The 13887-nt window shown below is 45.7% G+C and overlaps 1 protein-coding gene across 4 annotated transcripts in view; it reads right to left on the bottom strand.

The window, feature by feature from the left end:
- LOC117218876 (uncharacterized) overlaps window positions 1–13887 on the bottom strand; it is a 56687-nt gene that overhangs the window by 37061 nt on the left and 5739 nt on the right. The window contains exon 1 of one of the 4 annotated variants that reach the window (XM_033467598.2): window positions 4993–5274. The exons of 1 other annotated variant lie outside the window; for it this stretch is intronic. Coding sequence is in view for 1 of the 3 variants with exons in the window: in XM_033467597.2 (XP_033323488.2) it covers window positions 4088–4171 (84 nt within the window). In the remaining 2 variants the exon portion in view is untranslated. Of the gene's footprint in view, window positions 1–528; window positions 750–4087; window positions 4187–4992; window positions 5275–13887 lie in introns of those variants that run through there. 2 more of the 4 variants (XM_033467597.2, XM_033467599.2) reach the window with 2 other exon arrangements.

The raw sequence follows: 13887 nt of genomic DNA, 5'->3' as shown, positions 1-13887 counted from the left end.
AGAGATGGCGAAAGGTCATCGAACAAAATGGAAAATACATTACAGATTAAACTTCATTCTAAGTAAAAAGAAATTTTTTATTTCATTGAACAAATCGGCAATTACTTAGTTGCCAACCCAATAGCTACAGTACTGATTTCAGCCGAGATCGTATTTCATTATCGACCTCGCTAATGAATAAATACCGAACGAACTGTTACGAGTTTTCGAATTCGTAGAGTTTTGGTGTACGTTGTTCTGTTCACCCTGGATCGGATGGAACGGTCGGTGCAACGCGTCGGAATAAATAACGCCACAATTTTTGTGCAGCCCCCTGTCTTCGGGAGAAAATATCCGGGTGTTAATTTACTCGAGTTTACAGCATTCCGCGCGACGCGCGTTTCAATTCACGCCTCAAAACTCAAACTAACTCGTGAGTTTCTCCGGCACGTTGCTGCTGCACACCGCGGCGACGAGCAACGAGCAACGACACAACGCGGCAACGCGTATCCATCGCGTTCGTCCATGCAGGTGTATGTATGTACTTACTTTTCTCGTTCGCGTTTCATTTCAAACTCCCTCCTCGTTCCCATCGCTCGGCAGATTTCGTCCTGAAGATCAACCTTCGAACCTTATCCGACAAAGCAACGACTCGCACGACGCGCTCCTTCGACTTTGTTCCATTCTGCTCCTGCTTCTTCTACTTTTTCTTTCGCCAAAGTACATACTCATTAGTCCACGTTGTCCGAGTCGATGCAACATCCTTGCAACGTCTATGCAAAACCGTTTCCGAGCAATGAAAAAGTTGTCCAGAGACTCCTCCCCTCGGCCCGAAAAAGTTAATAAATGTAAACCGGACGATTCCGATTTATCCTTTTACATTTCGGTACGTTTCGATAACGAGCGTTCCGTCGTCGAGCCGGCAATTTTTTTTCATTCTTGCTGTCCCCTTTTCCCAAAACATCGTCATCTATCGGGGATCGCTTTTCCGAAATTCACGAAGCAACGCGCGGCTCGAGCGTCAACCGACCGCCATTTTCTTCTCTCGACGAACCCTGAACTTTACACGAGATTACGTAGGCTGTAGTCGGTTAAATCGCGGTGACAAATTGCTGCGACTTTACTTCGTTTTTGGGTATATTTCGCTTTACAGGTGTTTATCGAATAAGACATTCCTATATTTCTTTATTCTTTTTATTTTCGTTATTCTCGAATCAAGAAATTTTGTCCTAATATGTCCTATTTGATGCACTTAACACGTTCAGCGTCACGTCGGTCAAATATGAGCTGTTTATTTTGAAAGTGCCCTAAGTCATTTTTCAAAAACACCGAGCTAGCTATTTTAATATTCACATTTCTACCTTATACATATAATTTAATGTCAGCAAAGCTGAAAGAACGCAGTGACCCTTAGGAACACAAAAACATTATACCACCATGTTATCAATTAGCAATATTTTTTAATTTATTAAAACGTAAAAACCTTAAATATCTGGATTTTCAAATAAATGGATTTAGGCCACTTTCAAAATAAACGGCTGATATGGGCGACACTGATCTTTGACCAATTGAAAATTCATTTTCATTGTAATATATTCGAACAAACTGAGTTTGACTAGAATGTTTCGGATGCGAAGGAGTTCTAATATCATCCACTACGATAAACTTTAACTTTCTAGTACTTTCGGCTCGATTAATTAAATTGCTTTGATTTTGTAGGAATTTTTTAGTGCTCGATCGTGGGCACCGAACGCGTTAAAGCGACTCGTGTCCGAAAAGAAACGAAACGCGCGACAATTCGTCGCAGCACAAAATAACCGGCTCCGTTACGCAGCGGAATAGAGAATGTAGGAAAAATCGAGAAAAAAGAACGAAACTCGAAATCGGAGAATCTTGAATAATGGATCGCGGATCGTTACCACGGTTCGCAATTGTGAACCGGTGGCACGACAATTACGTGTGTGCTTCTATTGCGCAACTGGATCGCTGGACGAAGACCTTGATTACGTTTACACCTCCGCGGATATTTTTACATCTTTCTCAACGTCGAGCAATCTTCGTTTTTCCTAGCCGAGCCAAGGACTCCTCCATATTTCCTAGCTACGAAATTCGGACGAAAATCGACGAAGCGAATTAGGCCAGGCACGATTTTCAAAAACTCGTTCTAGAGGCGTCTCTTGCGTTTCGAAGAAATATCAAATTGGAACGAATTGCTTTGGATCGTCGATCGTCGACTGTCCCGTTCAAGGGATCGGCGTTGTTGCGTTGCGTTGCGTTGCGTTGCATTGCGTTGCAGCAGACTAAACAATCGTTGTTCCCAAAGCGATAATACACAGTCATCTTTCTAGAGGCTACACACGATGTCGTGCGACCAGCTTCAAAATGGCAGCCGGGTTAATTGTACTTTGTAACGCTGGTTAGCTCGATCCACGCGTCGCGAAGTTTATCGAACAACAATACAACTTGTAAAAGAAGCTAGGAGAGGATACTGCTCGCGGAACGATAAAAGGCCAGCGCATTCGAAATGCCGCATGACGGACGTAACACGGATCACGTGGAATTGCACATTATTACCAGCGATATTATTTGCAGATTTAGAATTATCGACTGCAAGGTTAGAGTACAAGGATCGACTTAATTACCTGGCAACTAAGGCAGCAGGCACGCGTGTCTCGCCCGTGGCATTCTCTGTCCTTTCCACTGTTTTCTGCCGTTTCAATCGCGCGAGAATCGAATCGAATCGAATCGAATCGAAATCGAAATCGCTGCAGCTCCCTACTCTTCACATTTGCCGCGGCTGGAATTGGTTTCTTCTTCTTATTTCAAAGGACGGCGAATATTTCACGGTAGAAAAAACACTTTCGAGGTTCGATGCATCGATGCACACATCCATTACTATGCCAAAGATAAAACGACACCGCGAGCTTATCAGGCGGTTAACTTCACTTTTGCAATAAAAATTGCTGGAACGAACGTCGCAGCTACTCGCGTGGTTAATTGTTCCACGCGTTCGTTAACGTTCGGTAATCGTAGAAATTTGTCCTTCGCGTTTTATCTGCACCGATAAACACGGTTATTCTACTTTGTACCGTAACAAATATCAATAGCGTTTCTTTCTTTGCTCTGCTTTGCTCTGCTCTGCTCTGCACTACGCTGCTCAACCGGACAATCCTTTTTACGAGATATTCTTCGTTCTTTTGTTTACAAATATTTGCTGGTAAAATCGTTCTTCTCGAACGGCAGAGAGAACACGCGTCAAGAATAGTAATGTCTCCCTAATTGACGCTCAGATTGTCCAGAGAAATGGACAATTTGCGAAGTGAAGATACGATTATTTTGTTTACAAATATTTGCTGGTAAAATCGTTTTTCTCGAACGGCAAAGAGAACACGCATCAAGTACAGCAATGTCTCCCTAATTGACGCTCAGATTGTCCAGAAAAATGGACAATTTGCGGAGAGCAGATACGATTATTCGAGCCTTGTAGCTCGTATTTTATAATTGTTGACAATCGGTAACTATAAGAACGAGTTGCAAGGCTCGAATAATCGTATCTCCCCTCTTCCCAAATTGACCATTTTTTTGTGTGGACAATTCGAGCGTCAATTAGAGAGACATTACTGTGCTCGCATAATAAATATACATATCTCTTACGTCTTACTACGACACGGTCCAAAAAATATAGGATCATATTTCTCGACTCGTTTCTACGTTCCTCCTAGATTTTGTTGAATAATATATCGCAAAATGCATCACCGGCGTGTCGGCGAATCGCAGCGAAACGTACGAGCGTATTCCCCGGCAACGTAAAGTAAAACCACAAGGCGCGAAGATTAGACCACCGTTCTCCTTATCCGTCATATTACCCGGAACTTGATCCGCGAATCGAAGATTTCGAAGGTCGCAACACATTTTTTCCATCGTGAAGATCGTCCTATCGTGGCTCTCATCGATCAAATCTATCCAATCTATCTAATCGAAAGAAGCGTCCTCTTACGGACTCGATCATTTGTTTCGATTTCAAAATTGCAATAAATTTCTCGAAAATGATACCGATGCTTCGGCATACCCGAGAACCTCGAGCACCTCGCCTCGTGCTCATTATTACCTGCAATTCGTATCTATACGGGTCCACGTTCGTGACGGGAGAAAAATCTTTAAACGGAGCGAACGAAAAGCTTTCGAAGCGCATTTACGGAAAACCGCTTCTCGAGAGGTTGTTTGCACAACGACTGTTAATCCTGTTTGTAATGTTTGCGAGCGTGGCGTGATGCGGCACGGTTCGCCTCGCCTTGCCTCGCCTCGCCTCGCCTCGCCGCGGCGGTTCTGCGCAGATGTCGCAGAAATCGTGTTGCTCGTAACCAGAACAATCGTTTCCGATCGTAAACCGGAAAGAATATGGATCATTCTCGAACATGCATGCTAGCTGAACCGACGAGGCGAATTTGGTGGATTGTTCGCGCTTGCTCGCGACGCGACGACGCGTCGATCGAGCGCAAGGGGATGATGAAGTTGAATCGCACGTCCCGGTGGAAACTTGTTGCGTCGCCTTGCTGACGTATACGTATTATCGCGCACCCTCGTCCTCACCCTCGCTCACTAATCAGCCGCCGGTCACTCGCCGCCGCACTCGCCCCCGCACTCGCGACGACCGACATGCGCCACCAACTTTTCCGGACCGTTTCATAGCTATCGCGGCGGCTAACTAGATTATTCGTAGCGCCGAGGGAATTGTTAACCTTGTTTCAGCGCCCGTCTCGGTGCGGAGTGCTCTGCAGAAGTGCGGAGAACCTATCGGGGCAGGCTCGCGGGACATTGTCATCGCCTATATGGGAGCCTAATATCGTAGAAGCCAGCTGGCGACGTCGAGACTGTGCAAATAACCGTGCACCGGAGTCAACGGCACTTGCAATTCGTTGCAATTCGAATATGCCATCGGCCAGAATAATGTTGGCGCTGTTCGCGATCGTCTTCCGCGAAATCGTAAATGTATAATAAATTTGTTTCTCTTACTTGATGTCGAACGGACACTCGTCTACCCTGCTGTTAAGCCTCTTTCCCGCGTAAGGGTGTATCCTCTGCCGAGGAGATAACACAAGCCGAAGGGAGGCAAGCCGAGGCGAGCCCCATCCAACGGCCACGGCGGCGTTTCGCTGCTACGGAACAACTCGAGAAGGTGGTTGCCGTTCGACTACGACTGGAAACTGAACGGAGATGTTCGCGCATCCGAGAGCTCGGACCCGCGTTCACCGTTCGACCGTCGAGAACCGACTGAGCGTTCGGTGCCGCTTGCCGCTGCACCTCCTACTCCTGCTATCGTGCAACCATCGGGCAACCCTCGGCCGCGGAGAGGAGAGGGCACAGGCACGCAAGCGAGCACGCGAGCAACCGTCCCGGCAACCGAGCAACAAGGCACGCACGCATCGAGAACCTATCGCGCTCTATCGTCGCTGTTGCTCTGCCGTTTTGCTGCTGCTGACACAGAAACGTGCATCGTTGCTCCGGTCGCACGAACTAGCACTGACACCGACGACAACGACAACGACAACGACAACGACATCTATATCGACACTGCTGACGTCGACGACGCAGGTATCAAAAATAGATGTGCACACCGATGACACGTCAAGATATATTCTACGGGCAAATGCAGGATGTCCCAAAAATGTCTCGCAATCCGGAAATGGGGGGTTCCTGAGGTCATTTGAAGCAACTTTTTCCTTTGCGAAAATGTTCTCCGAGGCTTCGTTTACGAGTTATCAACGAAAGACACTGGCCAATGAGAGGCGAGCTCGCTCAGCGCTTGGCGGCCGAGCCAATGAGCGCACGACAGCCCAGTTCCGCTCATTGGCTCGGCCGTCTCGCGCCAGCTGATCTCTCGCCTCTTATTGGTCGCTGTTTTTCATCGATAACTCGTAAACAAAGCGGCGGATTGAATTTTCGCTAAGGAAAAAGTTACTCCAAACGACCTCAAGAATCCCCCATTTCTGGATTGCGAGACATTCTTGGGACACCTTGTAGATTCCCTGTTGCGTACGAACGGCTAGAGGTGACACGAACATTGGTCGGCAGTGATCGCGGCGGTGCATACAGCATACATACAGCGTGTAGAACTCGGCACACAGCATATGTGAACAGCACACAGCACGCACGCGTTTGCGTGGAAACGAAGAACGTGTAACCACGGAGTAGCACGATCTCGCAGCGCGGGACCACGTGTCTCCCAGTTTCGTCTCGACATTCGGAGCTACGAGTTCGCGTTAACACTTCGCATTCGCTGAGTTTGTCGGTTGTTCAACGATCGACTCGGTGTTAACACTAAACCTACCACGGTCAAAATGACCGATTTCTTATTTCACGATACTACGAACTTTGGAGACTTCTTCGTAGGAAATGATCGAACAAATTATATTATTGAAACAAGTCTCACAATTAAAACTGTACAAAATCCAAATGAATTCTATCTTTTCACTCTTATGAGTCAATGCACTGTCATTACTGCTCGGTTGGTTCAGTGTTAAGAAACACAGTAATGTCTCTCTTACTGACGCGCTCAGATTGTCCACTAAAATGGGCAATTTGGGAAGAGGAGATACGATTATTCGAGCCTTGCGGCTCGTTTTTATAATTTTGGACAATTTATAACTATAAATAATAAACCGCAAGGCTCGAATAATCGTATCTCCTCTTCCCAAATTGTCCATTCTTGTGGACAATCTGAGCGTCAATTAGAGAGACGTTACTGTACGTCGACGCGTCGTAATATTAGGTGATTCGTTAAACGCACACCCGCATACGTTTGCGCGCAAAAACATGAATGAAGCAAGTTTTCACCGTAGCGGAGATTTTGGCAAATGGCTCGAGTCCATCGGGTCGAAATTGGCTCCGAATGCGCGGCATCGTCGACATCTTGTCAAAATGGAAAACATTCTATCGCCCTTGTGTCGCGCGATTCGTAAACCATGTTGCCCGAGTATTACACCCTATCGCTGTTCAATATGTACAGTAATGTCTCCCTTATTGACGCGCTCAAATTGTCCACTAAAATGGACAATCTGGGAAGAGGAGATACGATTATTCGAGCCTTGCGTCTCGTGTTTTTATAACTGTGGAGAATTTCTAACTATAAAGATAAACTGCAAGGCTCGAACAATCGTGTCTCCTCTTCCCAAACTGTCCATTTTTGAGCACAATCTGAGCGTCAGTAAGGGAGACGTTACTGTACCCAGTTTTATAACAATAAAAACAAGGGACACCTTATGTCGAACGGCGATAAAGCAGTGAATCGGATGAACAGTTTTGTAAGGACTTGTTTCGAACCTAATAACACTGACCGCAAATATGTCGATCTTATTGCTATAATTGCCAAATATCCTGCAAAACTAAATCTCGAACTCGGTCGGTCGAGCTAAATCTCGGAGAGCACCGCGAGATTCTAAAGAGCAGGACCGACTAGCAAAGCGGAGTGTAGCATCGAAATTTACAAGCAAAGTAGCGCTAGAATCGTTTGTCATACCATGCATAACTTTATACAGGAAACATAGATCCGCGACGATGCTTCTGGACTAGACACAACCTGCAGTAACGTCTCCCTTACTGACGCTCAGACGCTCTTCCTTACTGTCCACTAAAATGGACAATCTGGGAAGAGGAGATACGATTATTCGAGCCTTGTTTTTGTAATTGTCTCGTGTTTTTATAATTGTGTACAATTTCTAACTATAAATAATAAACCACAAGACTCGAACAATCGTATCTCCTCTTCCCAAATTGTCCATTTTTCTGCGCAATCTGGGCGTCAATCAGAGAGACATTACCGTAACTATTTCAGCGTCGGTATATACGATACACGGTGTACGGTATACGCGATCGCCGAAAGAAGAGAAATGAAGCAACGTCGAATATCGCGTCAGTCTTTTAAGCCCTACGTATCTCCTTTCGTATTTCTTTTCGCTGACGCGGACGCAAACTGCACACCGAACTCGCGCAATTCGACCAAGTATAGGCTGCACGTTTTGCCGCGTGTTCGCTCCGCGCTGCTGTTGCATGCAGGAGGAACGGTTTTCGTTCTTTTCAAGGGGATATTTTGTGCTTCTCGAAGCCAGGAGATCCGAAAGAAAATTCCCGGCCGAAGACTTATTTACGCGCTCGCGTTGTCCCCGCAGCAAAGTTCACAGAGTTTCGGTCGAGGAACAACCGCGGGCACGGTCATGAATAATGTAATTAGGCTAGCTGCCGCGTTTTCCTTTCGAACGTGTTTGCGTACGTGCGTACGTATGTATGTACGACGCATCGTTGTTAACAGGACAGGACATTTTTATCGGCCCCCATGCGAACCCGTGCTGCGGGCGCAGCTGAACCGAACCAGAGTGGAAAAGGCGCGTTACCGGTGACATTATGCTAATCGTAGGGTCATGTTCATTCCCAGTTCACCGTTTCCCGTGCCTCGTCCTTCTTTCTCCCCTATTTTTTCCTCGAGTCCACCTACGAGAGACGTCTTTCCCGTTTCACCGGAAGATCCGCTGTTCGCGTCCGACGAAACACCGTTCCGGTTAGCTCGGTCAGCTCGGTTATTCGGCTTAGCGGTGCGGTATTCGTGTGAACAGGTTGCCGGAGTCCTTTCGCGCATAGGCGAATCTCGTCGAATTTTTCTAATACAAATTCTAGCCCGTGACCGAAATCGTTCGGTAAAATGTTTTTCCACGCACCACGCAACTTTCGCCGAGCCGAAGCGACAACGAAACAACTCGCCGGGACAACTCACCGACAGCAACGAAATCGCGAGTTCTTCCAGCAAAGTTACCGTTCGGGTCTGCCTATTCTTCGATACGTCGTGTGAAAACGGGGAAACACGGATTCCGGTATTCGCACACCTGTTGTTCCTTCAGTCCGTCGTTAAGCAGGTCGGATAAACCCGCTTAGGGCTTGTAAACGCGACAAGTCGGAGTCGATAAAATGTTGCGAGACGTCGAACGAAGATGTGAAATAATACAAATCTCCTGGAATTACTGTATATTTTCGATGAAGATCCAAAACGATGATGCTCTCCGAATTAGCGAATCTTATACGATTCTTATGTCTGCAAATTTTATATACTGACCTTAGGTCAAAATTATTATTTGGACATCGCAGGGAGATCTGCAGCGGTAACAATAGCAGCAGCAACAGCAGCAACAACAACAACAAAAACGGCAACTAGCAGCAGCAGCAACAGCAGCAGCAGCACGTAGAAGAGTAGAAACTCGATCGACCTACATTTATAGCCATTCACGAGGGAAGGTAGTCATAGTCACTATCACCCCCGGGGAGTAAGCACCCTTCGATGCTCGACCTATCGTATTTCGACGCGTTATCGGGGAAGATGAAACGCTAATAATTACAACATATACGCCTATACCCATAGCGACATAAACGAAACGCCGCGCTATTTTCCGTCGTGCCATATTTTGTTATGCCAGCGAAATAAGATCGTTCCGTTGTTGCGTTTCAAAATGTTTTCGCCTCGCGGCTAGAAGCTTACAATTAGCGGAAACGTGGAAAATTTTTAAACGGAGCCCGATAAGCGACGCATTAAGTAATTTTTCGAATCAGCAATTGCGGTGGACTTCAAGGACCCGACAGTTGAGACCGACCGCACTCGAAAACGGCCATGGCTATTGTTGTCGGGGGGATGGTGAGTCACAGCGTCGCGACGTCACAGCGAGACACTTGCACGGCGCGGCGTCACGGCGTCGGCGGTGTCGTCGTGTCACGACGCGGCAACGAATTTCATCTTGCCCGCCCTCGTTCAACACGTGATGGAAATGGACGAGTCGCGCGACGTTTTACCACCTGATTCGATCGGTTATTAAAAGCCGAAAGTGTCGGAGGTCACCGGCTACATCCGGTGCTCCGCGTCGAGAATGCAGCGTAACGATTCGAACCGAAGACTGCCGCGTTACCGGCAGGGTATAATACGGTAATGTCTCCCTAATTGACGCTCAGATTGTCCACGAAAATGGACAATCTGGGAAGAGGAGCCTTGCGAATTCGAGCGTCGCGACTCGTTTTTATAGTCACCGATTTTCAACAATTGTAAAAACGAGCTGCAAACAGACGTAATACAATAATGTATCCCTAATTGACGCTCAGATTGTCCACGAAAATGGACAATTTGGGAAGAGGAGCCTAGCGAATTCGAGCGTTGCGAATTCGAGCGTTGCGACTCGTTTTTATAGTCACCGATTTTCAACAATTGTAAAAACGAGCTGCAAGCAGACGCAATACAATGTCTCCCTAATTGACGCTCAGATTATCCACATAAATGGACAATCTGGGAAGAGGAGCCCAGCGAATTCGAGCGTTGCGACTCGTTTTTATAGTCACCGATTTTCAACAATTATAAAAACGAGCTACAAGCAGACGTAATACAATAATGTATCCCTAATTGACGCTAAGATTGTCCACATAAATGGACAATCTGCGAAGAGGAGCCTTGGGGAATTCGAGCCTTGCGATTTTGAGCGTTGCGACTCGTTTCTATAGTCACTGATTTTCAACAATTATAAAAACGAGCTGCAAGCAGACGTAATACAATAATGTCTCCCTAATTGACGCTCAGATTGTCCACGAAAATGGACAATTTGGGAAGAGGAGCCTAGCGAATTCGAGCCCTGCGAATTCAAGAGTTGCGACTCGTTTTTATAGTCACCGATTTTTAACAATTATAAAAACGAATAATTGTATCTTCCAAAATTGTCCGTTTTTGTGGACAATCTGAGCGTCAATTAGGGAGACATTATTGTATTGCGTCTCCTCGTGTCTCGCACGTTCCGCTCATTCTTTGTGTACTACGAGATGCGAGAAATTTGGAATTTTCGAAGATCCGGGTCCGTGGCTGCCGCGAAATAAAACGGACGACGCGTATAATTCGCGTCGAATTTTTGATAAAACTGCTCGACGAAAATTTTCAAAAATTTTCGTGTCCGTATCCTGTTGTTCTCTCTTCTACCCTTGCACCCGTTAAGCTGTTCGTTCTACAGAATGTCCCAAAAATATCTCGCAAACCAGAAACGAGAAGTTCATGGGATCATTTGAAGTAACTTTTTCCTTAGCGAAAATGCATTCCGTGGCTTCGTTTACGAATTATTAACGAGAAACACTGACCAATGAGAGGCGAGCACGCCTAGCGCTTGGCGGCCGAGCCAATGAGCGCACGACAGCCCAGTTCCGCTCATTGGCTCGGCCGCCTTGCGCCAGCGTTATCGCACCTCTCATTGGTCACTCTTTTTCGTTAATAGCTCGTAAACAAAGCCGTGGATTGCATTTTCGCCAAGGACAAACTTACTTCAAATTACCTCAGGAACCTCCCATTCTCGGGTTGCGAGACATTTTTGGGACACCCTGTATAACTACTTTATATTCCTTCGGGTGCCGAACGCATAATGCCCGTGCGACCTGGTATGTCAGACGCTCGTTTGAACCATTTGTTTGTCGAACGCGACAAACGAAGGTCTGCGATACGCGGCATGCGACGTGCGAGACGCGAGGAGACGCAATACAGTAATGTCTCCCTAATTGACGCTCCGATTGTCCACAAAAACGGACAATTTTGGTAGAGAATATACGATTATTTGAAAATATTATTTATAATATTAATATTATTATTATATATATAATATATATATACTATATATATAATATAATTAATATATATACTATATATATAGTATAGTATACAGTATATAGTAAAATATTATAAATAATATATATATATAATATTATTATTTATTATTAATATTATTGAAAATCGGTGACTACAAAAACGAGTCGCAACGCTCGAATTCGCAAGACTCGTCTTCCCAGATTGTCCATTTATGTGGACAATCTGAGCGTCAATTATGGAGACATTACCGTATACCCTCCCGGTAACGCGTAACGGCGTAATCGGCAGCGAGGGAGGAAACGAGCGAGTCTCCTCGAACAGCATTTAGGAGGCCACCGGGTGTGGAAGGGAGAGGTTGGACCGATCCTTTGTTGGCCCAAGATACGAAATAAAGTGCGAGGTTACGGTTATCGGCTTATCTGGCATTCCTAGCGAACGTTCCTATCGCGTGAAACGACGCCGCATCGATGTCGCTTCTTACGTTCGCTGCCTTTCGAAATTTTGTATCCCGCGAACCGATACCGATTCGAACGAGGATTTCCGGATCTCTTTGATCGGCAAACCGGTGGTCGATATCAACGATATTTCTCCCTCTGTAGAGGATCCTAAAATTCAGTCGAATGCGTTCGATCAATCGTATTTGCAATTCGAACGAATTCGAAGCATAATCGTACAACTGTTGGCAAACAATTCGACGACACCCGATCTCGATCGTGGATCGTGGATCATCCTTGCGATTGCCTAACAACTGGAATCTGAACGTTCTTTAGAACGTTGAAGAAGCAACAGTTGGTTTTGAATGCGACTGCCCGTAGCCGAGGGTGCATCGCTCGTGAATCGTGCTAGTTTGCGACTGCGACTGCAACTCCAAACACGATTGCGACCGCGACCCCAAACAGTTGTTAACGCGCGGCTCATCGATGGATATTTTTTTCGCCAATTTTACAAAGCACACGTCTGCGCGCCCGTGATCGTTGTTTCTACGTACAGGATTGTCGCAAAGATCTCTCGCAGTGGGAGAACTCTCGTCGAACCACGCGTTTTGTCAACAATTTCGAGAAATTATTGCGATGCAATTTTTTCGTTGCTTCGACAATCGCTTAATCCATCGACTGCCACGCAAATTTAGCGCGTCTTGCCCTGGGTGCCACGGTTTTATTTGAAAAAAGAGAGAGAGAGAGAACACGAAGTTTTACAAAATATAATAATATTAAGTTACCGATATAATATTGCAATGGCATTTACAGTATTTTTTTTTTGATAATCAATATGTTCTCTATACCAGAGGTGTCAAACTTGCGGCCCGAGATGAACATTTTAGCAGCCCAGTCAATATATCCGACGCAAAGTAAAAATAAAATAGAAATAGTCTCGGCCAATAAAATTTCTCCCGAAATAGGAAAGATAGTACCAGAGAAGAGATGTCAAGCATCAGGACGTAAACAATAATTTAACTTTATATATGTTTATTACAATGTACTAGTCAAAATAAAAATATTTGTTTCTATGAACATTGATTTTTTTTGCGGCCCACCTAAAGTTAAGCATTGTTTATTTGGCCCATGTTAGCTTTTGAGTTTGACACCCCTGCTCTACACTATACAGGGTGTCCCAAAAATGTCTCGTAATCCGGAAATGGCGGGTTCCTCGGATCATTTGAAGCAGCTTCTTCCTTTACAAAAATGTTCTCCGAGGCACCGTTAACGAGTTATTAACAAAAAACAGTGACCAATAAGAGGCGAGGGATCAGCTGACGCGAGCCGGCCAAGCCAATGAGCGGAACTGGGCTGTCGTGCGCTCATTGGCTCGGCCGCCAAGCGCTAGGCGAGCTCGCCTCTCATTGGTCACTGTTTTTCGTTAATAACTCGTTAACGGTGCCTCGGAGAAAATTTTCGTAAAGGAAAAAGTTGCTTCGAATGACCCGAGGAACCCACTACTTTCGGATTGCGAGACATTTTTGGGACGCCCTGTATAGTAACCTCTGGGTGCACGTGTTTCGACAAAAAAAAAAAGGAAGGAAAAAGGAAGCGACGCGTTTTCTCCTGCTCGTGAAATTCATCTCTATGTCGAAATGGCATGCGAAGGCTCTTTTCTACACAAATATTGTCGCATCTTTAAGTCTCATATTTTCTCATTGATAATAGTAGCTTCATATATTTAAATATTGAATGACCCGAGGAACCCGCCACTTTCGGATTGCGAGACAGTTTTGGGACGCCCTGTATACATTTTTCATTCATCCTTTCTAATAGTTCCTAACTCAA

The sequence above is a fragment of the Megalopta genalis genome, chromosome 6 (genome assembly GCF_051020955.1).
Source record: "Megalopta genalis isolate 19385.01 chromosome 6, iyMegGena1_principal, whole genome shotgun sequence".
In the NCBI taxonomy this organism is placed as follows: Eukaryota; Metazoa; Arthropoda; class Insecta; order Hymenoptera; family Halictidae; genus Megalopta; species Megalopta genalis.
Note: the sequence above shows the minus strand (reverse complement) of the source record. Positions and strands in the feature narration are given on the sequence as shown.